The 25,373-nt window shown below is 36.5% G+C and overlaps 1 protein-coding gene across 1 annotated transcript in view; it reads right to left on the bottom strand.

Annotated features, from left to right (window-relative positions):
- TOP2B (DNA topoisomerase II beta) overlaps positions 1-25,373 on the bottom strand; it is a 65,143-nt gene that overhangs the window by 15,919 nt on the left and 23,851 nt on the right. Inside the window, exons 7-21 of the mRNA XM_074150884.1 lie at positions 24,389-24,601; positions 24,134-24,307; positions 15,896-15,997; positions 15,677-15,814; positions 14,752-14,890; positions 10,437-10,594; positions 9,588-9,713; positions 8,622-8,732; positions 8,429-8,534; positions 8,119-8,228; positions 6,507-6,599; positions 6,298-6,412; positions 3,768-3,889; positions 2,886-3,034; positions 1,408-1,639 (exon numbers count right to left, since the gene is read on the bottom strand). Of these exons, the coding sequence (XP_074006985.1) occupies positions 1,408-1,639; positions 2,886-3,034; positions 3,768-3,889; positions 6,298-6,412; positions 6,507-6,599; positions 8,119-8,228; positions 8,429-8,534; positions 8,622-8,732; positions 9,588-9,713; positions 10,437-10,594; positions 14,752-14,890; positions 15,677-15,814; positions 15,896-15,997; positions 24,134-24,307; positions 24,389-24,601 (2,088 nt within the window). The remainder of the gene's footprint in view (positions 1-1,407; positions 1,640-2,885; positions 3,035-3,767; positions 3,890-6,297; positions 6,413-6,506; positions 6,600-8,118; positions 8,229-8,428; positions 8,535-8,621; positions 8,733-9,587; positions 9,714-10,436; positions 10,595-14,751; positions 14,891-15,676; positions 15,815-15,895; positions 15,998-24,133; positions 24,308-24,388; positions 24,602-25,373) is intronic.

Here is a 25,373-nt window from a genome sequence, read left to right as displayed (position 1 = left end):
AATATTTGTTTCCCATACACCATACGGCTATCACTTTACATGGCACTAATCCATCAACCAGCCTCTCATGCCTGTGAAAATCCTAAATTATAAGAAAAATGCTACAGAAAAAAAAGAATACACACATGCAAGTGACAGGAGCAAGTATCTTATCTTCTAGAGAGTAGATAAATGATTAAGAAGATGCCACTGAACCCAGTGAGGTGGTGGGTTTTTTGTTTGTTTTGGTTGTGGGTTTTTTGGGGTTTTTTTTGTTTTTTAAAGAAAACTGCAAGCATAGATAAGGCATGACAGAAAGCAGATTAACACCCCTGTCTCACAATAATTTCACAGAAGTAGTGCTACCTCCCCTAACCATTTTTTCATTCTTGTGCTGTTTGGCAAAGATAGTGGAACCCATCCAGTTTAGAAGGTAACTAACAGGGTGAGGAATTTTTTTTTTTAACTGAATTGATTCCCTTATCCATCTTACCATGCAGCCACAAACACATACCAGCATACAGAAAGGAGCTAGATGGAGGCAGAAGTGCCTCTTTCAACCACAGTGAAGCTTCAATTGACTGTGAGACTACACAGAAGGCCTAGGAGTCCTAAAGGAAGGGCAATGGATTGCATTAATTAAAAAAAAAAAAAATCTATTCATTTTTCCCAAGAATTTGCAAAAGGAAATTCACTGTCATGAAAATTGACGCTGCACACTCAGTGAACTGAGATCTAAGTAGAGAAGAAGCGATGTTTCTGCTTCTATGACTTGGTAAACACAGCAAAGTAGCAATATCCATCAGTTGTAAAGTAAAGATTACATTATCTGTATTTCATCTGTTGGTTACAGATATTCTGATTTCACCCAGGTATTCTTTCTGTCCAATTTTTTTCAAGTATACTCTACTTCTGAGACTTACAAAATTTTAAATAAAGGAACAGAAGCTAGATGCAGTTCAGAAGCTGCTGATGTTCTTGAATAGTGACAATATCTTCTCCTATGCTTACAGATATATAAAAGAGAGTACATTGTAGACAAGACAGAGGAAATGTTACATTTGGCTGAAGATAAGTAGTAGTACCTGCAAAAAGGAAAAAGTGGTACAACATTTTACTCTACTGTCATGTCGTAACTACCCTCCCTGTAAGACTTGCAACTGTGAAGGCTTACAGTCAGCAGACTGAAGAAAAAGTCATCTGAAATAACTGGAAAAATACAAATCACAATGTTTTTTGCTTCAAGGTAAACTTCCCCAGCCTCATCCCAACAGTCAAGCAAAGCTCCTAAAAAAAATTACTGGGACAATCCAACTCGGATGTTCCAACAATCAAGCATTTCTAGAGTGATATGAATTCATTTTGTAAGTACAAAATAAGGTTTGTTTAGCAAACAAATAAAATATCAGTATATAGTATTATTTTTACCATTGGGTGGGGATCTAAGCCATCCAGCATTCGTCTGACATTGTTTACAATCTCTCTGGTATCGTAGTTTGGAAGTTTGCAAGCCCATCCGGTACCAATTCCTTCAGCTCCATTTACTAAAACCATAGGAATGATGGGAATATACCATTCAGGCTCCACACGTTGGTTGTCATCATAAAGGAATTTAAGCAAGTTGTCATCCACTGATGGAAAAAGCAGCCTTGCTAAAGGGCTTTAAAAAAGAAAAAGAAAACTGTTTAACTGGAGTCCAGTAAGTAAAGTATATAGTGCTTTAACAGCCCATGGGTCCAGGTATGATCTATTTGTATATTTTCCTCATATCTTCCTTTCTCTTTGTCATTCTAAAGCTGAAAATGCAATCTGCATACCTCCTGAGAAAAGGAAGGTTTTTTCCCAATGGAAGAGTGTGTTCGTAACAGATGACATTTGTTTCATTCACAATAACATGTGTACACAACACACTAGTAATTGATGACATTTAACATCTACAAAAATGTCATTTTTTGAAGCGTTCAGAACACACAGTTCAATGAGACAGTAGGTCACCCAGTAATTATGCAACACAGCATGCAAATAGTTGCAAAACTGTGTTGCTTAGTTGTAAGACCAGCAGTCTCTGAAAATACTACAGAGGTTTTACTGGTGATTCCTTTTGCTCATCTAGAACATGGTCCTGGGTGAATACGATTTCCAGCACCTTATGCAAAAAGGAAAATGTAAAAAACTAAGTTTCTATAGAAAGACAATATATGAGAAAGGGAATAAAACCTGATACTTGCATATAAAGCTTACAATTAGAGGAAAAGAAGAAACTACAAGGAATTTTAGGCAAAATAACACACTCAAATTAGGAAATAAAAGTAGTAACATAACACATTAAAATACTATAATTTACATTAAAAAATTGATGTCAAATTGAACTTCAAGGTATTAGCTGTGAAAAATCAGCACCATTAAATTAGGTCTTTATTATTAATTATGTACGTGTAATTTAGCTTGATATGAAGAAACTTGTCCAAAAGGAAAAGAATCCATCTCAACTTTCAAGCCTATGTTGAGTTGCAGGACTTATCCCCAGGTAGCAATAAACTTTCTATTGTGAAACCAAGTAAATTTCACACTGAACAGGGAAACTGAAAGCTACTTCTGCAAGAAGTCACAATTTAAGATCAGTAACTAATCTGAGCAGTCTATGTTTTCAGTCTTCAGCCTTATGATTCAAAGTTTTAATTCCTTAAAAGCTACAATTCCCACAGCATTTCTATGCATGGAAAATCAAGCAAAAAATCCATGTGCAAAACCACACTTATAGATGTAAAGCAGAATTTAAGCTTCTATCAAAGTATTCCAATCCTTCCTCATTCCTCTCCCACAAATAAAACTGTAGTTTTGTGGAAGGATTAGTTTCATAACAAGGCTTTTTAAAAACATGTGTTTAACTTTACATTTGTGTTTACCTTAACATGGTGAAAATATAACGAGGACTGGCAGCATCCTTTCCACCATGAAGCCTGGTACCAAACTGACCAATAGGTTGTAGCAGATTAACATTGTTACTGCCAACAAAGTTCTGAGCCAAGTTGACAATAGTCATCATTAATGCTTGCTGCAAGAAAATACATATTCATAGTAGTAAGTATAAGAAGAGATAGTCTTTCCTAAGCAGCTAATAAAATATATTGTCTGACTAACTTGAATTCTATTTCAAAAAAGTAGTCTCCCTGAGAAAGGAATGTTGTAAACCTATTACAAGAGCTGCTGGCAAAATATAATGCTTCCTCTTCCACAGCCATATTGCTTTTCTGATTTAAGTGTCCTTACAGTCGCAGCTTATGGAAACCAGTGAGCTTCTCCATTTAGTCTAAAGCATTTCTCTGGAAGAATGGAAGGGGCACAAACTGACTGCACTTACTACTGCACAAACTCATTGCTTTTTAAAGGCTTTCTTCCAACACTGTATCAGGTCTTTGAAAAACAGTATCTCTTCTTCTTACCTTAAAAAACTGTATTTCTTGTGTGAGACAAAAGTTGTCCTAGTACTTAGTTCATATATTTCAATGGTTTGAGAATCTAAAAGTTACCTAGGTAATCAGCTATCTACTATTTTAGCACAACCCACAACTATTTGGGATACCACTGTGCACAAAGACTTGGAAAGAATGTATACATGCTGTCTTATTAAGCTACGTACTGTTTGGTTCATTTTCTTTAAAAGTAAATCTGTGATTAGTAGACTTAGACTTATAGTCAATAGGCTTGCAATTTCGATACAGGAAACATTTACCAAAGATTTTATACAGCCTAAAATTCATCACAGCTTTACCGTCCTTCATACTCACCTCCCCATGGTGATAAGCTGACATTTCAGCAACAGAACCAGCCAGCTGAGCAACCTTTACTTCACGTTTATCGTTTCTCTTAAAGCAAGTGAATAAAACTTTGCGTTGTCCTGGTTTTAAACCTGTTAAGAAGAATATCCCATTTTCAACACATACACAAGCATATGCTTTTAAGTAATAAACTTATTTTGCCTTATTATAATTTCTAATCTCTCAAAAGAAGCCTAACCATTAAATGGAAACAAATTCACACTGCAATATTAACAAAATAACAAATTAATATCTCAGTTCTTCTAAAAAAATAAAAAATATTTTACTAAACTGAGAAAGTTACCAGTAAAGTGGAAACATAACCCTTTCAGCCAATCATCACTATGCAGCGTGCAATACATCATTTTAATAAACAGCAGCTTTATCCTAAAGGTACAACTTCCACAAGTCAAGAGTTTCCAGTCTGCTCAGAAAAATCTTTTTCCTAAGAATATCAACACAAATTCAGCAGTGACAACTGTAACTGTCACTTACATGTATTTTAAAGCACTCCGAACTTTTACTTTTTGTGTGAAATTCTCAAATACTCACTAAAATGCAACAAAAAATGTTACTTGTTTCCCATTTAGATCTTTTAGAGATGTAAGAAAGAAGCTCGTCTTTTTGATCTTCCGATTTAATTTATTGTTTAGGCACACTTTAAGTACATCTGTGTGGAAGGGATTGCATCATTTTTTATGCCTGTTATCTAGAACTCATAACCAGTTCTAGATCATACTTACTGGTCTATTCAGTGTTTTAATTCACGTACCTTTCTGAAATGCACCAAAATATTGCTATGTTGCCACTACTAACCTGAGTCAAACATAAGAGCAGAAACTGGAAAAATCAAAAGACATTGACTCCAATCTCCATTTAATTTAAATATGTAACATCCCGTTTTTTTTTTTTACAACAGGCCTGCATCATGTTTGTCTACCAAAAATCTATTGAATATAACAGAGGATTTCCTTTACATGGGAGAATCTCCAAGGAGAAAGAGTGGTAACCAGTAACTGTGAAGAGATAGTCAAAATGTTCTTCCTCTATTTTTTCTAAGATTTGCCACCAGACTACCCTGTTATATATCACCTGACAATAGTGAAGAACAAAAACCATCACTACAGTACTACCTGCTGAACAGTTCACACATCCATGCCCAGAACGCAGACCAAAGTTGGCAGAAACACTGATAGCACATAAAATATTATATGTATAATACTGTACATACTATGTATGTGTAGTGCTATACATATGTATAACAGTGATAGCAATTATATATAATATGTATATGATATAAACATACATTCTATTACATATATACACACATACACAAACACACAAATATATGAATAAATAAATATGTTGCCTTCTCATTTTCTTATATTTCTGTAGACACAATTTTGGAGAACTTCAATTCAAATAGACAGTTATCTACCACAAGTTCATTCTTTATTTTAAGTTTCAGCAAAACCATTCTGGTGTTTCTGAGAAAGCAGTTAGGGTAGAGTACGTTATAAGAAAAAATGGCCTCTTGAAACATGTAGATCTATAGTGAATCTTCCTCCAGAGCAGTAAACTATGAAATGCTTGCATAGAGTCTACCAGTTAATTCAAGTACCCAATTATGGGATGAAGTGAATCTGGAGAAGCTGAAATAGTGACTGACATTCTTTGATTCCCTAGAGATGTATCTACACACCTAATCCAGCCTCATTCTGCAGCAGAGATGGAAATCCATCCTACCAGAAAGATACTACCACTTTCCATCTGGGAACTATCCCACTTTCTCATCTGAAATATAAAAAGCTCTTGCTGCATGAATATTGTGGTATAGGTCTCAAGAAGACTGACCACCTCCACTATAAAAAATGTACTGGAAAGTGGAGTTAAACACAGGGTTGGTTTTTTTGCCTCCCTATGAAACCTCAAGGTCTTTTTTTCTGTATCTTAGTAAGCATATGCATACTGACAATAATATAGGCAGAAATTCCTGCTCATGCTGTCTGCAGACAAATGAAGCTGTAGTGTAGTAAGCTGCTTCTTTTAATGTTCATGCTATTGCAATGGGAGTTAGCAAACCTCATTGACAAAAGCCTAGCAAGATGACAGGAAAAGTCAGTAACCACTAAAATATTGCCTGTAGTGTAAGACTGAAAGGAGAAAAACATTTGCATCTTCATCTGCACTTAGCTGCCGACTTGAATTCTAATTATTATAAGCACTTAAAAGACTTGCTTTCTCTATGGTTTGACTAGAAACAAAGCAGTTGTATGGTCTAGGGAATAGGCCTGGTTAAATAAAAAGGCTGCACAGCAACAGCTTAAACTTCCTCACAGAAGAAACATGGCAATTCCTTAGCATAAAATGATAACAAACAAAAATATAAAAGTTCTTATATTCTCTACTTGAATGCATTGATTTCCAATACAAATCACAGGTCTTAAAACTAAGAATAAAGAGGAATGTTCCAACAAATCATAATGAATTATCAGCTTACCATCAACAAGGGAAGGGATAGATCTCTCATTGTCTGAATTTGAGAAAAGGATCAACTCCTTGTTAATGAAGTCATTGTAAGTCAAATGTTTTGTTGCTGTGCCATATAAAAATTGCTGAAAAAAACCACATACATTATTCATTCAATATAAAAACTACATGACATTTAAATCCCACTGACCAGATTTATTACTATTATTTAGGACTGACCTCAGGAAGGCCATGTAGCCGACGCTGTCGCCTGTCCTCCATGAAGTTTGTTAACCATTCTTTTCGGTCATCAATCTTCTTCTTACTGAAGGCCTGAAAAGATTCCAAGTACACTAAATTATCGGCATATATATGTTTGTGTAAATGTATGTTACTTTAGACAGAATGTTAAGTGTACTACACTATCTGATCAAGTATTCAATAATATATATTTGGACAAAATAATCCATGTAACTAATGTTTACATTTAAGCAGCAGTACAAGCACATTACCTTTCGGACACAAGGGTTTTGGAACTGACAGATCTCTCACTGATCATATTTTAAATTTATATTACTTTCCCGAAAATTGGTACACCTTTAGACAAATCTTATCATTCATATTCCTCTCTTAACATCAAAGTTGTCCTTTGATACACAAGTAAAAAGGTGTTGGGATCTTTCTCCAAATAATTTTAAGGCTGAGTTCATCATTTAGACTGAACTATAACAAGCTGTCATCAAGAAAATTAACTGAAGGTACTAGGAAAAATACCCCCCTCTTCTTGTCCTCTTCATGCCCTGTTTGCTTTGTCAGCCCCAGAAAGCCACTAATTAGTAGCTGTTCCTGAGTGCTTGTCCCTAGTCTTCTTAAGAAAATCGACAGCTTGACAAAATTGACACTGCATGAAAAGGCTAAGCCAGAGTTTAGGCTGGCTGACTGAAGGCCTTAGTCTTCATGATGACAAGGCATCAGTTTAAAGCAACTAATAATCACTACAAAAAGACTTTGTCCTGTTACAGAAACAGAGTTCCCCTCCAGTGAGCTGCTTCTCCAGAAGACTAAGAGAAGAATACATAAAAACTGAGTGTGTGGTTTAAGCAAAATTTCAACTACTTTCGGAAAATTTTGTGAGTTGTTGAAGTTCTGCCTTTTTTCTCAGGGAATAACATATAAAGACTCCATTATGTCCTGATTTCAATGACACTCCTGTAAAAAAAGTTATCAGCACTATCTTTTTTAAAGGACTCTAACTGGAGCACTCCAAAAGAGCTCTATGAGTAGTTTCATTTCCTTGAAGACCATAGTTTTACATAATAAATAGTAAACCTTAGAACTTAACTCTCTGAGAAACAGACTAAGTGATATCACCCTGTTTTGCATCATTTTGAATTCAAATATGGAGAACAAGTGCATGAATGCAAGTATGCCACACTGATATATCTTCAATGAATAAATAATATTTATCTGATCTTATTTGCTCAGAAAAAAAATTCAGATCCCTAAGTAGATGTAAAACATGATTTGTTTAGGCTCTATTGCCTTACTCAGAGTACTCTTTTGAGTGTTCTGCCTTTAAAAGCAACTCTAAACGTAATGTCTCTTGATATCCACACCACACAAAATTGATCAAAGATACTCAGCAGAAGGTAGAGCTGACTCTGTAGTGTGGATAAAGCCCTTATTCCAAATTTCAAAATCTTTGCCAAAAGCTTCTTTCTTTTCCAAAAGTATTTTTTTCAGTAACTCCAAAAAAAAACCCCACTCACCCCTGTTAGAACTTCCTCAAGTACCATTTTCAGTAAAAAATGGAAACTAAAATGAATCATATAGAACTTCTGTAAGTTCTTACCAGTGTAATGGCAGCATCATCTTCAGGACCAGCATATCGAAATAAGATCCGATGTCTTTCCATGTCAGCAAAATATTCTTTTGCTTCTTTAGCAGTGCTGGTACCCAAACCTGTACAATAAAAAGAAATAGTTACTCCATACTGAAAATTTAAATTCTATTATTTTACCTCTTTTATTTTACTGGGAATATAATTATAAAATCATTACAGAAGATACTACCATGAAAACAGCTACAAATAAAAATTTATAGCGCCCACTTATTATGCATTTTTAGATCCATGAGGTTCACTTATTTCTTTTTAAACAAACCTTTGTAGTATTTTATCTTCCATGCTTTATGGTTCTCCATATGTTTCTTCCACTCATCAAATTCAGGAATACTATAGAATGAAAGTTCTTGCTTATTTTTGCTTGCCTTTAAAAAACAAACAAAAAAAAAACCTAATCAACTTTTCTGTTCCACTTTAAGTAATAAATAAAATCTCATTAATACAACCCATACCTTTACAATAGGAGTGATGAATTCCTCAAGAAAACCATGTTTCAACAGTGACGGCCAATTGTGATGAATAAAATTGATCAACAAGCCTTTTATGTGAGATCCATCCTGATCCTAAATCAGAACATGAAAACATGAGGCAGTCTTATAAAACGTCAGATCCCCCAAAACCACCAAAAAACCCACTTGCTGGCCTGGACTCATCAAAACAACATCTGTTGACACAAAACATAGAAGGGAACAGTTACTTTTAATTTGGATTGCAAACTGGACCTGGGTATAAAATAGCCAACTGTGAATGGCACTATCCCTGAGCTAATAATAAGCTCTTCCAAGCCAAGTGCACAGTTGCAGCTCAAAGGTTTCCTTGCCTTTGGCATGTTTTCTCTGAGACAGACAGCTCTCCCAGACACCATGGAGCTGAATCTTTGTGGAAGAAAGCCAAGTCTGGCCCACAGTTCTCATTGGTGTTAAGATGCTTGATAGTTAAACCTCTCAGGGAAAGAAATAACAGAGCTTCATAAATATCCAAAGCATAGGATTCCTAGACTTCTAAATTCTGAACAACAGACATACACTTCATGAGATTATCTAAAAATAATTGCCTGCGTTCTTGCCTTTCCCAGACTTTCTAGCATTACTACCTCATCTACTGTTTCATTTTGTTCTTACTTTCAACATATTTTTGACTTATCAAAAGCATTCTTGTTTATACACAATTTTTATTACTACTTTGGCATCTCTGCTACAGTGCAGCAAAGCTCAGTTGTTCATTTGGAGTAACCAAAACAACATATAGATAAATTATTCCCATAAAGAACCCTTATACATTAGGGATTCCCTCTGAATACATCCATATTGTCGTAACACAGAGGCAGGTTATAATGCACAAAAAAGTAACCTACCAAATTGCAGCAAAACACTTTTTAACAAGCTCTGTATATTAAAACCTGCGAATTTCAGACTAACCTGATCTGTCATGATCATAATTTTTCCGTATCTCAAACTTTTCAGAGATTCTGGATCTTCATAGCTTTTCTTGTATTGTAGTCCAACTATTTTGATGATGTTGTTGATTTCTGCATTTTCCATAATCTGTATAAAAAAAGTTATCATTGCAGTCAGTGTAAAAAAGCAGATATTCAGAAATATCCCAATATTTTTTACGTAGGCTTTATAGCTACTTTTTCAATGCACCCCTACCTCAACTTCATAACCTTTTTACTTCCAGCCCCCCTGCAACCTTCACACTTGTAAATATTTCTTCTGTACACGCAAATTCTCAAGTCTGCATGACTCCTTTTCTCCTCTACAGCCAGAGCTCTTCGGGTCCAGTAGGCAGGGAGAAAAGTGCATGTAACAAGAAGTCATCTCACAAAGTTGCCCTCTCTTTCCACTATTTCTATGGGCATCTGCAACACAACTCTTATTATAGACAAAGTACGGAGGGCAGCAGAAGTAATGTGATGGGATAATGCTGCTTCTACTGCCTCACACTGGGAGTCAATGAAATCACATGGCAACACAGAGAATCTAACTTTTTAGGTTTTTTTAAGTATTCACGTAAAATGTTAATATGAGTCCTAGCAGAATTTCCTTGCACTTCTGAAGGAATGAACTTTATCATTGCGGTACTGTACTACTACACTTAATATTTCCAGGCTTATCCCAGGCTTTATAGCTGCTACTTTATGAAACCCCAGCCACAAGATTTTCATGAAAAAGTAAAAATTAAAATATGAAGATGTAACCCTAGACATTGAAAATAAACAGAAGACATCCATTTTTCAGATAAAAGGAGATGACAAGACTACTTACCTGTTTGTGAGAAGCTTCTCGAACATTGAGAATTTTGCCTCTGAGTGGGAATACTCCGTATCTGTCTCTACCAATAACACCTAAGCCAGAGACAGCTAAAGATTTGGCAGAGTCCCCTTCTGTTAATATTAACGTGCAGTCCAAGGAATGTTTGCCACCTGCAGTCCAGGAAGAAGTAGAAGCAAGGCAAAAAATCAGAAAGCATAACTTTTAAACTCATATAACAGAAATACAATTAAATATTCTTCCTACTCTACATCAGATAATTTAAATAGGCTGAATTTCTATTTTAAGGGCTGGCCCTCCATACTATAACTACACAAGAAGAACAAGTATCATTGCCCTTAGCAATACACTATGGATTACTATGGTCCCTACACACCTGCACACAAAAAAAAAAAGAAAAAGACAGATTGCTTCTGTACCTTTACCATTTCATTTTTCTACCTGTAAATTTCTTACACACATACATTATGTATGTCTGAGTTATATACAGGAGTTATTTCCCATTCTGTACTTCCCCTCTCCTCACAGTATATTTTCAGAAGTAATTTATTAAATTGCATTTTTTGGGGTTTCTTTTTTTATTGTCTATCAGCTGAAGTCAGGCAACTGAAAAGAAAGACTTGACAGAAAAGCTCAAAAGACCAGAACATTTGCACTTATTATATATTCTCCAAAATTTCTCAAACAGAAGAAACAAATCTTTACTAATAGTGCAATCTTGATTCTACAAGACATTTCAGTGGCTCTGTGTCCAGTGTGCTCAAAGCTGGTATGACATGTATATTCTGTTCATTGCAATTGGAATAATTGATGTTCTAAATAAAAAGCAAGTTCAAAAAAAGGAACCCACCCATTTCCAAGGGTGCAAATGCTCATTAAGCAGTTTTGTTAGTCAAGGCCAACTGATAGGAAAGACTGCAAAAAACTTCAAGCTGGTTGAGACTCACCTACTAAGATCGTTTTGAATATATTGGCATTTAAAATAGGTGCTTTGATTTGTCTTTACCTGGTAGGTTAAAACAACTCTGCACTTCCTATTACACAGAATTTATATTCAAATCTTTAATCTTCTTCATCAGACATATGGCTTAATATAATGTAAATTAGGCAGCTATTCCCACTGTATCAAAATGTGTCAATAGCTACCATGCTATCAGCAAGGTGGAATCCAAATACCAAGAAAAATACTAGTCTGCTGTTTTAGAATATATGAGAGCCTTCTTTTCTTTTTTTCTAAATGAACTGCAGAAAACACATCCGAGCATCACTCAGAAGCACTTTCTTCTGGAATGGATGCAAACATTTGCATTTCCATTTCCATGAAATTAATTGCTATATGCTAGGTATTTTCCTGAACACAGCTCTAAAGAACTCAAAGAGAAAACTACATGAACTGGCACATTCAAAGAATGCTTTTATGCTTCATCAGATTTAGTAATCTAGCTACTCCTTACAATCCTATATTCCTATTCTTGGTTCTTTATTTTTTCTTTCATTTCTCCCTCTTCTCCTCCAACAAGCCATCTACCTAAGTATACCTCATCAAGACCTCAAGAAAGCAAGAAAGACCAGGTACAGGACTCATTCTTTTCAGTGGGGGAGGAAATCTGCAGCAAGTACATCACTATACAGATATATCTATTTCCTATTCTCAAGTATTAACCAGTATCAATTCAAAAATTCAGTGGTACCTGGCACTCAAGAAACCTGTGGATGCTGGAACTCAGCTACAAATTCACCCTTGAAGTAAAAATAAATTCTAAAAACCACAAGAAGAATTAAAGCCAGAGGGGTCTTTGGCCAGACACTGTTTTTTCCCAGCTACAATGGACTGCTTCAATTCAACAACTACTAGCACCTGCTATTAGAAACCAAAGCCAACCCTGCTCCCTCATCTAATTTGAGGTGCTTATGAAAGTATAACTCCTGCGATCCTTACAAATATTTACTTGTCCTGAAATACAACTACATCAATTAAGACTACTGTGTTTTGCTGCCAGATTACACATAACCTCTGTGTCACGTGTATGAATGTCCTGAAGCAATCTTCCTGAAACTGTATCTTCACGCATCAGTTAAACCTTTTCTCCAGCTTATGGAGAGGTCTGAAATTCTTTTGAAAAGACTATTTGTAACTGTGTAACTCTTCACGATATGTATAGTCATGTGCACATTCATAGAAAACATTCATATAGCAAAGAATTGAATTTTTTGGACCTAGAAGTAGTGATCATCATCTCTGACACACAGAAAGAGCACGTACAGTCCTTACTTCACCTGACCCTGAGAATCCCCAATCGTTTCTATTAAGATCCCAAAGACAGAAAGAATGACTGATAGTTCTACAGTGTTTTGTCTGTGTACTCATTAAAGAATTTCTGTGGCACCAGAACTTCCTTTTCCACTTACGGTAAGACACATCAAGATTTCAGTCAGGTGCAGTCACCAACTAAAGTTCATTGAGACAATTTCTCAAGAGTAGAGCAACCAGCACACATTCAGCCACACTAAAGAACTCACTCTTCTGTATCATATTCTGCCTTCCCTTTCTCAATGAAAGTAGCTTTTTATCGAGGTCAGAGATCCTGATTATAGTATTAGCTTAGTTCTTGTGCAAAAGAACAAAAAAAGAACAAAAAAAATCCTATTGATTTTCAAGAGCAAACAGATGATCCACGTGGCACCTTCAGTCTTTAAAAAGAAAGGACTAAAGAACCTTTTACAAAATATATTACTTGTGATCCTCCAATTTAAAACATCTCTGCCAGTACATATAACACTTCTGAAATTCAGATCAAGTGTGAATAGGGCAACACACATTTATTCAGAAACTGAATGCCTCTCTGTCTTCCTGCCTGACCATCCCAAATGTGCAATGCCTTCAGTGTGAGTAATCTAGCATGTTCCAGACCTTCAATAAACCAATACGTGGGTAAGCCTCATTGGGGGATGTAGAGCTCCCGCTCCCCACACAAGAATAACTAGGCAGCAGAGAAATACCTGGGTAACAGGGATCCAAGCCATGCAAAACTTTTAAGCATCTGTGTTGAACCAAAATGAATCCTACATCCCACTTTAGTTGAGAAAGTTTCAGAGTGAAAGGCAATGTAATAACTTACTAGCTCCCCTGTTAGAGTTTTTTCCTTCCCCTCACCCACAGTGAAAAAAACAGTAAGTGATTTTGAAGCCTGGTCTCCAAAGCAGAGATTAAAAAAAACTACGTAAGAAATTGTATCCAAAGTCAGTCATGATGTTATTTATGAGCACTAGGCCTGACATCCATAAAAACACAGCATTTCTTTAAGCACACGATCTTCTAGGCATAGAGAAAATAGAACATGCATCTGACTAAGGAATACAAATTCCACAAGCAAAACACTAGTTAAAGGAGACATGATTATCAACTTTTGAGGCAAACTATGACATCTGAATAACTGGAAAAGTAATAAAATACTGAAGAAAACTCAATTTAAAAAAATAATAACCTGAGCCCAAGAAATCAAAAAGAAAGGAAGAAAAATTAAACAGAACTCATCATCTCATAAAGTCACGTTTGTTTTGAACACTGGAACTCAAAAAAAAAGCTTCTTTACCGGTCTTAAATGCTACTTAATCAATCCATGTACTTCATTGTAATTTTTCTATCTTTGCTTAATGTAAGGATGTATTAAAAATCAACTAACATTAACACAGACTGGCAACATTTCAAGCTCTTTAGTCATATGTGCTCCTCAAATAGTTCAAGGATAACTCCCATCCCATTGCTATTGGTCAAAGATGGCCAGCTGATCCTGATTCCTATCTGTGCTAGGAAGAAAGCCAGCAGAGATTGCCAGTTTGCCCTATATTCCCAGACAGGAACCTAATGCCATTTAAAGTCTCATGAAAAAAGCATCTTGAACCATTCCCTCAGGTCTGCACACTATGTCATCTACTTCCTATAGATTGTGACCCTATAAAGATTCTGATCTTTTCATATTAGAAAGGTCAAGAAGACTCGTCACCTCCAAAATAGAACATTGGTAACACTATTTAGCTGGAAACCACAATTAGAAAATACACACCTTTTCAATATGGAACTAGACTGCCACTTTTGTTCAGCGTTATTAATTCTCTGCCCTGGAGAGGATGGTGTTCCTAATACCAAACTCACCATCGTGTTTTAATTCTAGCTCTAGAAAGTTTAGAAATCTAGAAAGATTTTTATTAAAAATTGTATGTAAGGATGAGAAATAAGGTCAGGTTTAAAATGCTGATGTCTGTGAAAAATCTATGGAACATTAAAGACAATAAAAATAAGTGCTCTTACCAGCATCATTAGCATCATCCAGTTTCGGAATGCCCTTGATTTTACTGTGTTTCACCGATGAACATTTTTTGTTCAGCTGAGTTTGTGCCTTAAATTTGACCCAGTTCAAAATACTTTCTATGATACCACAGTTAGAGGCCTATAAGTAACAGATCAATATTGTGAGAAAAATAGTTTCACAGAGCAGACTCTTATATCTCAATTTTAAGTTACTGACCTAATGCTGTTTCTCAAAGCCCTCTAAATTTTAAAAACTGCAACACATAAAAGGTCAAGGAATTAAGACATACCTTACTGTTTAGAATTTTGTGCATACAAATACAAAACACAACACTCCCACAGCTTCTTTTCTACCCCTTGCATAATTGGTGAAAGGAGGGAAAAAGGACTGAGACCTAATAAGAAGTTGTCTTATGCTGTGTGGTTGATGTGCTCAGACATTTTAGGTACTAAGCATGTGCTTCCTGGACTTTGACAGCAAAAAGTAACCTTAGAGGATATTTATGACCATTTAAAGTTTCTTTGGAAATGACTAAAAATGGCTGAAAGACAATCAAAAGTATTTAAGAATAAGGCTCTGTATCAACCACTTGAGAAACTGTTATCTTAAACTGGTAACACTTTAAGAAACACATCTGCAGCAAAACAAACATATAGCATATTTTCTAACCTAAAACTGCTTTAGTTTGGTTTTAATCTGTTTGGTTTCAGGTCAAAAGAAAATAGAAGTGGAGCAAAATACTGTGACCTTTGGCTTTTCATTATTCCCCATAATAGAGCACTCATTGGTTAGAGATTCTGCTGCACATTTAACACCTCTGGAGATCAATGTTAACCTCTGGTAATATTAGAAACACTGTAAATCAAAATTGATCCAGTATGTCAATTTCTGCTTCACAGAAAAAAAGAAATATGCTTTACTTACTGCTTTAAAAAATTTCTCAGATAGCTGGCACTTGGACCCAAAACTTTTAGCCTGCAATGTCATGTTTTCCTTTGTCTGGGAATCAAATGATGGGTTTTCAATCAAGCAATTAACAAAAACCCATATATGATTCTTCACCTGTTGAAAACACAGAAACCAATTTACTCAACAAAATTACCACATTCCTCTTTTTCAACATTTTCGTATAAGATTACTTGCCTGAAATGGTTTCACTGAAACTCCAGCTTTATTCTTCTTTTTCACCACTTCTATCAGTTTGCCCACAACCTGATCCACCACGTAATCAACATGCCTACCACCCTTAATGAGGGAAGAGAAAAAAAAAAAAAAACCACTGAATTTCCTAATAGCTTTCAGCCATTTCAACAAATTTCCTGTAGTCATACTTAAATTTGGAAATCCATGCACATTTAGTTGCAGCATAACAAAGGAAAATTTATTTTAAAGTTTCTCTTTCATGTCATTCAGTCCTTGTACAAGTAAGGATGACGGATGTTACACAGAACAGAAGAAGCAGGAGACCTTTCATTCACTGCACAGTGGCGGACTTCAAATGTAGCTGCTTACATCTTGTAACACGATACAAAACCTTAAGAGTATGGCAGATCTGAACACTATTATGTAGCACTGGGACGGTACCTGCAACACCACATGGCTGTAAAGAGGTATCTTTTTAACAGGCACATAAATAACCTTGGACTAAAACCATCACACATTCATTCATCAAATTAAACTTTCCCCATTTGTTTCATAAGAACATGTTCAAGAGCTCACCCTCATATGTACAGCATCCATGCCCACTCCTTCCCAAAGTCATCTCACCTTTTCTTAGCTGTATTTACAGAACTCTTTGAATAAATGTCATTAGCATTCTCTGCTAGCCTAGGGCTGATGCAAGGGTAAATGGGGAGTAAACTGTAAATAGACAACCACAAGATCCAGAAAACTCTAACAGAACAGAGCAAGATAAAACTCAAGGAGATGAGCAGTTCTCCATAAAACTCATCAGAGGCTAAATGATGAGCCTAAATGATGCTAAACAGAGCATGCAGTTTAACCATAAGCTGACAAACCGACCCCTTAGGAGACCACAGGGCAATAACCTGCGGCTACATAATCGTGTTGCCAGCTGTCTTGTATCAAACGAGCAGTCAGCTGGACTCCCTTACAGTTACTGCCCAAATGCAGAAGAAGAAAAAGAAAAAAAAGGCTTATAAGCAATTTCTCACATCATCACACTGAAAAAAAAAAAAAGAAAATAAAAGAATACATAGGATTTTCTTCCTCTGTTGCTCATAACAGCTGAAAGTAAAACATTCACAGTGCCTATTACAATTCTTCCCTTTATCCTAGAAAAAAGGGGGACTGACTACTGATTATCCTCGCTTAAGGCCTTTTCAACTGGGTATTTTGAGTGAGGTCATTATTGCAAGAAAACTTTTGGTGGAAGTACTGTATTCAGCTCCCAACTATGATCTCTAGCACAACAGACCCTGAGGAAGAAATACATATTTAGGTACTTTGGAAGTAATACATCAGAGAAGTTATCTTTTTGAAGCCACTGATGCTTTGCAATAGGGGAAGGTGATGAAAATACAGATTATTTTCAATGTTTAAATAGTGATTTTACGATTGATGAAATTCAGTCTAAATAGGGAAGCACTGAGCATTTGAGTACCTTCAGAAGGTGCCCCGAAGCTTCTATCACATTTCTAGCTACAATTCTCTTTGGACTTAAACTTTAAACTAGCTACAAAAAACAAACAAACAAACAAACAAACAACAAACAAAAAAAAAAAAAACCAAACCCAAAATATACCGCTAGAAGACAAGTAATTTTGAGAATAAATTGCTTGGAAAATAAAAGCATTTCGTATAAGCTTTCTGGGGAAAAAAAAGTCTATTATAGTTCTACTACGTCTGAACAATGACTACTGATTTACGTGTGTAAAAGAAACCTAACAGTTATGGGGTATATTCTACAATGCAGAAGTAATCTGAATCAGAACCACTAGTAAAGATTAAAATAGCACAAATTTGTATCACAAATAAAATATTCCAGATTAGGAAGAACCAGTATTTGAAGGTATGTATCCTGTAGTCTTTAATTCTATGAAACAGTGACTACTTAAACTGCCTGATCCAATGGTGATAAATACATTTAAATATTTACAAGTCCAAGGTGACACAAATTCCCTTACAGATAAAATAGCAAGCTTCCTTTGGAAAGATGTCAAAAATACAAATGGTCCTAAAGCCCTAGATATCTGAAAGCTGTCTACATTTTTGATTATTCAAATGCCTTCTTTTTAATTTATAGTCAAAATGGTACAAACAGTAATAAAATGTTAAATTTTAGTGGCTGTTACAGAAAGTTCATAATTCTCTGACTAAAATCTATTATCTTGTAACAAAGAATCAAGTGATGTAGGCATATCCTGTACAATTACAACATACCTAACTCAACACTCAACATTTTCTTAGAAACATAGAATGGTTAGAGTTGGAAGGGACCTTAAAAATCATCGAGTTCCAACCACCCTTGCCAGGGGTCCGGACACCTCCCACTAGACTAGGCTGCCCAAAGCCCCATCCAGCCTGGTCTTGAACACTTCCAGGGATGGGGCATCCACATCTTCTCTGGGCAACATTTCCCTGTGTCTCATCACCCTCATTGTAAAGAATTTCTTTCTAATACCTACTCCAAATTTCCCCTCTTTCAGTTTAGAACTGTTACCCTTCATCCTACCACTACACTCCCTAATAGAGTCCCTCCCCATCTCTCCTGTAGGCCCTAGGTACTAGAAGGTTGCCATAAGGTCTCCCCAGAGCCTTCTCCAGGCTGAACAACCCCAACTCTCTCAGCCTGTCTTCATAGCAGAGGTGCTCCAGCCTCTGATCATCTTCATGGCCGTCCTCTGGACTTGCTCCAACAGGTCCATGTCCTTCCTATGTTGGGGGCCCCAGAGGTGGATGCAGTACTACAGGTGGGGTCTCACGAGTGCAAAGTGGAGAGGGGGACAATCCCCTCCATCAACCTGCTGGCCACACTTCTTTCAATGAAGCCGAGAATGCGGTTGGCTTTCTGGGCTGCAAGCGTACATTGCCAGGTCATGTTGAACTTCAACCAACATCCCCCAAGTCCTTCTCCTCAGGTCTGCTCTCAATCCATTCTCCACCTAGACTGTATTTGGGATTGCCATGACCCACATGCAGGACCTTGCACTTGGCATTGTTGAACTTCATGAGGTTCACAGAGGCCCACCTCTCAAGCCTGTCCAGGTCCCTCTGGATGGCATCCCTTCCCGCCATCATGTCGACCACTCCACACAGCTTGGTGTCATCAGCAAACTTGCTGATGGTGCACTCAGTCCCACTTTCCATGTCACCAACAAAGACGTTAAACAGCACCGGTCCCAATATCAACCCCCAAGGGATGCCACTCGTCACTGCTCACCACTTGGGCATCAAGCCACGGACCGCACCAAAGATGTTAAACAGCACCAGTCCCAATACCGACCCCTGAGGAACGCCACTCATCACTGCTTGCCATGCAGCCAATTCCTTATCCACCAAGTGATCCATCTGTCAAACCCATGTCTCTCCAATCTAGAGACAAGGATGTAATGCGGGACAGTGTCAAATTCTTTGTAAAAGTCCAGGTAGAAGATGTCAGTTGCTCTTCCCTTATCCACCAATGTCGTAACCTGTAACCCTGTCGTAGAGGTCATCAAATTTGTCAGGCATAATTTGCCTTTAGTGAAGCCATGTTGGCTGTCACTGATCACCTCCTTATTTCCCACGTGCCTTAGCAGAGTTTCCAGGAGGATCTGCTCCATGATCTTCCCAAGCACAGAGGTGAGACTGACTGGCCTGTAGTTCCCCGGGTCTTCTTTTTTTTCCTTTTTAAAAACGGGGGTTTTCCAGTCGGCAGGAACTTCACCAGACTGCCACAACTTCTCAAATATGATGGATAGTGGCTTAGAAACTTCATCCGCCAGCTCCCTCAGGACCCATGGATGTATCTCATCAGGTCTCATATGCATCTTCAGGTTCCTCAGATGGTCTCTAACCTGATCTTCTACAACGGGCAATACCTCATTCTCCCAGTCCCTGCCTTTGCCTTCCGTGATTTGGGCAGTGTGGCTAGAGCACTTGCCAGTAAAGACTGAGGCAAAAAAGTTGTTGAGTACCTAAGCCTTCTCCATATCCCAGGTAACAAGGTCTCCTGTTTCCTTCCAGAGAGGGCCCATATTTCCCCTAGTCTTCCTTTTAACACTGATGTAACCTGTAGAAGCTTTTCTTGTTGCCCTTGACGTCCCTGTCCAGATTTAACTCTGTCTGGGCTTTTCTCTGTATTTTACAAACAGGTCACCTTTGCTTAATATCAATTAGTGCCTTTACAAAAATATACGCTAAATAACGGTTCCTGTTCAGAGCAATCTGCATTAGGACACATCTATAGAGATATTCATCACGAGGGAACAAACAAAAAAAACCCTCCTTCTTTAAAGCTGCTATAAAAACAGAACTGAGGAGAAAAACTTTTGATAGGTATGAGGAAGTATAGAACAGGTAAGAAATAAGAAATAGAAACAACAAAACCAAGAAAAAACAGCAGCCAAAAAGACAGAGGGAAATAAAGAACAAACGAGCAAGCAAAAGCCAAAAGTTAGGATTCTACATTTTAAGGGAGAGTATGCATCTGAAAAGGCCGAAGAAGACGTAAAGTGGTTGAATCGATAGGAGATAGTAGCTGTGTTCTCAACTTCATGTAGAAAATAGAGATTAAAAAAAAAAAAAGAGAGAGAGGAAGTAAAAAAAATGGCTTAAGATGGTAAATATTATTAGTCATAATCAAACCAGTACTTGCACTTCAAAGAAACCATCTGTGGTTTCTGTCAGTCTCTAGAGTCACCTACTAAACAACAAAAACCACTAGTATTTTTAGAAACACCACAGATACAACTATTTTTTCATGGAATGTCCTCTTAAAAACACAACAAAAACAGAAACAAAAAAAGCCCAAAACAAAACCCACCAAAATTAAAACACAACAGTCACATATGGATGACAGAGTTTCAGCACAGGGAGAGTTCAAGTGAAAGTTGATACATCGTCACCCTGCCACTTTAAAGAAAATTAAATCCATTTCCAAATTGCAAAGAAAAGCTACTACAGGAATATATCAAATTACATTATTCAAAAACATTGCACACTGGAATGGCAATTTTAAAATGCATTACTTTTACTCATCACATTACTGAAAACTTAAGCTTATGGGGATATCTCAGTATATTTTTGCATTAACAATTTTAGCAATTTTTTACTTTAAAATTTAAGGTCTTCAAACATTTTGCTAAAACTAACATCTGAGATATTAAAAATTAGCTACTTACCAGTAATTCTTGTTCTTAGAAGATATTAGTTATAACAGTTCCCCATGCCTGAGTCCATTCCTAATGTGTAGCATTGAGTGAGGGATGTTCAGAGCTCAAAGAACCTTTCAACCATCTCACCAGTAGGTGGCACATTTACCCACTATAGAAGCATAACAGCCTATAACTGCCCCAACTGTCAGCACATTTTAACACAAGACAGAAAAAAGAAAAATACCCTCTAAATCTAGAGGGCTGTCAACAATTATTATGACTACTGTATTATGAGAAAGAGCACTAAAACTGCATAACCTTCTTTTCCCAGAAGGTAATCATTATGATTGATTCCCAGTCTTGCAAACTTCAGGATGCAAAGACATCTAATAAAATAGTAACGACTAAAATCTTAAAAACTAAGCTCCGACTGGCTCCTATATACATTGTATTCATACCGTTATCAATAGCCAACAGCCTCAATTAATTCTGAGGTAAGCCATATTTAAATTCTATGGACAGATAAATGGTTCATATGGCAAACAAATTCAGAAGCTAATTATAAATTTGAAGTTTTCATTGAATTAGCTATACAAATAAAATCCTATTTTGTTTTGCATTTGTTTTCTATTATATTTATTTTATTAAAATAAATCTGAAAACATCAAGCTCTGGAATGGTCCTGAATTTCTTGTTGAACTCCAGCAAATTTTAATAGGTTGGGATGCTCAATGCACCCAAGTCTACTATCTGACACTGCATCTGTATTAGCTGAGAATTTCTGCTAAAATGATTATTAGTATTACAATTAGCAGTGCTACCCTATTAAAAATATCATTATATTGCTCTGTTATTAACTAACGTTTCTACTACAATTTCTGCTACAGCTATTATTAGAAATTCAGAACTTTGAGAAGACCATGTTTAATCAGTTTATATACAAGTCTCACTAAAGGTTATCTGCACAACCATAATAGCTACAAACATTCTTCCAAATGCTGCCTCAGAGCCTGAAGTCAAAATCTCTGGTGGTCTACTCTGGCAAAATTGTGAACAAATGAGGACCTGTCCAAGGTAACAAATTTATAAGAACAAAACAAGGGAGCTGTGCCTCAACATACTACCTGACTTTCTACACACCGCTCAAAAAAGACCCCCCATCAACCTAAAAAAAACTTGTTTGGAATTTAAAGCAAGTTTAAAAAAAGTGGAAGGGAAGTTACGACTGGGTCAAATCTATCCAGAAACAGAAATGAAAAGCTTTCAGCAAACAGCGATAAATAACCAAAAAACAGCTGAAATGAGCTCCTCACCTGTTAGCAGATAAGGGGACAGGCAGTTGACGCAGTTAGTTACTAGCCATTATGTCTCATCAGTGGGTAGTTGCACATCAATTGCTGGTGAGGTGGTTCACCGGCCCCGAACATTCCACATCCAGTCACACACATAAGGCATGGATCGGGAGAGTGGGAAAAACTAGAAATTACAACACTTACCTTTGAAGAATACACAGTACTTTTTCTAAGAATTTTCTTAAAGAATATATGATAACAATGTATGTGTAACTGCATGATGGGTGAAAATTGATCCAAAAGTGTCAAATTCAAAATCTTTTGAGTAAGTGTATGCAATATATTTAACTTAGGAGTCATTAAGTATTCATTTTTTCAAATGCATGTTCTTAACCTGATAAGAAAAAGTTTCTCTACGTTGCCAGCTTCCTCATAAAGGTATTGTATACATCTTTAAGGTCATGCTATTTTTCTTCTTTATGTTGCATAAAAAGGCCTGAATGAAAACTAAGTTTTAACTTTCGACTACCAGATGTGTTTGTTATCCCTAGTTTTGACAAGTATCAGATAAACATTGAATTAAAATGCATGCTTGGAAACTGAATATTCTACAATGAAATAAACAATCCCTCTTCCCACTGAACTCTGGTTCAGCTACACTGAAAATGACACTGGAAGAAGTTATGTAGTAAAAATCATATACCATCAAAATGCTGGCTACACATCACCTACCACTTAGATTAACACTGGTACTTCGGGGCACCTGCCTAGACTAGGAACCCGACTTACTGTAACCACTGATGCTTATGAAACGCTTGTGCTACCATTAGAAATTTCTTCTGTTTGACTTTTTTAGAAAAGATCTGAGCGAGGAGGGGTTTTTAAGTGTCTGGTTACAAATTCTTATCTTTCTCATCTTTTGGGGAAGCTCATGGTTAAGATTCCCTAAAAACAGCCTCACCAATTATTAGAATTGCTTGATTGTTATTGTATCACTCATCTGGTGCAATTTGTAAGGAGCAGAAATGACAAAGACTTTCCTTCACCATGGTGGATCCCAGATCCCTAAACCTGGGTCATACCACACTGGCATAAATGACAGTTACGCTAATTGTTTTCAGGTGATTGCCTTGGTGTCTGACCACCCCAGCAATCTGAGAAGCACAAAGATTGTAGTAGCATAGCACTGCTTCATCGTAACTGAAGTTTTATATGATAGCATTTCACCACTACTATAGTTACTAATAAGTAAGAGAACACCTAGATCCTCTTATATAGAAACATAAATAAAAGAAAATTAGTCACATTTCAGGCCGGTTTTATACATCATAAAGCAATATAAGGAAAGCCATTTTTCATGAACACCAAAAGCCATTTTTGATCTCCAAACCATGCTACTACAGGCTTTAAAGGGGTTTGTACATTTTTTTTAACCTTAATTTCAGAATTATTTCATTATAATGTGTTAAAAAGGAAGGAATAAAATTGTTCCAATCATTTCATATTTAATCAATACCACGTATGCTCACAAGACATCAGTATCACTGAAAATGACTACTAGTGTTTTAAAAACTAGTGCATATTCGGAAATACTCCTATGAGTGTATTTTGATTGCATTCAATTGCTCTGCCAGATCCTCTCATGCAAAGGATTATCTCACCTACTTATTTTTAGTAACCCAGATGTATTTTTTTATCAAATATCTGACAGGCATAACCTCAGCACACATTTTTATCATTTACATTTTTTATCATTTAATAAAACTACTCACCTTTGTGGTAGCTATACTATTTACAAAGCTGATTTGCTGAAACCCTTTTTCACTTAAAGTGAGGCACACATCCCATCGTTCATTCACGACTTCATGAATAACTTTGAGCGCAACTCCAGTTTCATCCAGCTTGTCTTTTACGTAAAGATCTACGTAACTGCGAAATCCATTTACCTATGAGTAATGCAGATAACAATTACTATTCTTTGCAAAAAATACTCAGTACACTTAAAATATTTTAAATGAGGCTCTTACAGGTAATTTCTTCCCATTCAACATGACTTTGACTCCTTTGCATGACCCAGCCAAATCATATGCTCTTCTTGTCATGAGGGCCACAATATCCTTATCAAGTTTTTCCATTTTAAATTTAGATAGATCTGGCTGGAATGTAATGCATGTGTAGTCATCGCCATCGAAATGCTTAATCTTGGGTTCAGAGGTCTTCATCATATTGTTCATCCAAGTCTTTGGAAACAAAACATTGCAGATGTTAGTTTACAACACATGTTATCTTCCTCCTTTGTTCCATTTTCCAGCTATGCTAGGATTGCAAAGGCTACCCAACAAAAAGCTCACAGACTTCTTTTAGAAGTTTCCTCTGGTGAAACACTATGCAAAAAATTAATTGCTTTAAAAAATTAATTGCTTAATATGCACAAGCATTGGTGACAGCAGATTTGTGGTTTCTGTAAACATGCAGGTATCATTACATTGATGGACATGATTCTAATGCAAATAGAGTCCACCACTGAACTGAGTAAATTAGATACAAGTGCGCTAGCTAAACAGTCCTTATTGCCATCAGTTTAATGCTTCCAATCTACCACACATTTCTATAGAGAGGCTTATTAGTCCCTGTGCAGAGACTCAGTAATCTCTGAGATAGCATCTTTGTGGCTGTTCAGTGTACGAAAGCATGCTTCTTGACAAACCAACTTGCTCAGACTTGACTCAGGAGTGTTGGTATTGTTCCCCGTTTAAGAACACGGGCACATTTATAAGAGCAAGCAGAACATCTACTCACAGCATCTATCAAAGTTCAGTTGCATTAAATTTTCACATTTTTGAGAATACTGGAAAACATAAGCACTTTATCGAAGTCATAAAGCATGCCATTTTCAAAAAGTACACTCAAACCAATATTAACTTGCTTTTTGGCAATCAGCAGAAAATATTACATGTTTAAAGAGAGAGGTAAAACCACTGAAATGTTTTGTTTGTTTAGTGACATGACAGC

The sequence above is a fragment of the Numenius arquata genome, chromosome 7, assembly GCF_964106895.1.
Source record: "Numenius arquata chromosome 7, bNumArq3.hap1.1, whole genome shotgun sequence".
Classification (NCBI taxonomy): Eukaryota; Metazoa; Chordata; class Aves; order Charadriiformes; family Scolopacidae; genus Numenius; species Numenius arquata.
This window is presented reverse-complemented; position numbering and strand designations above follow the sequence as displayed.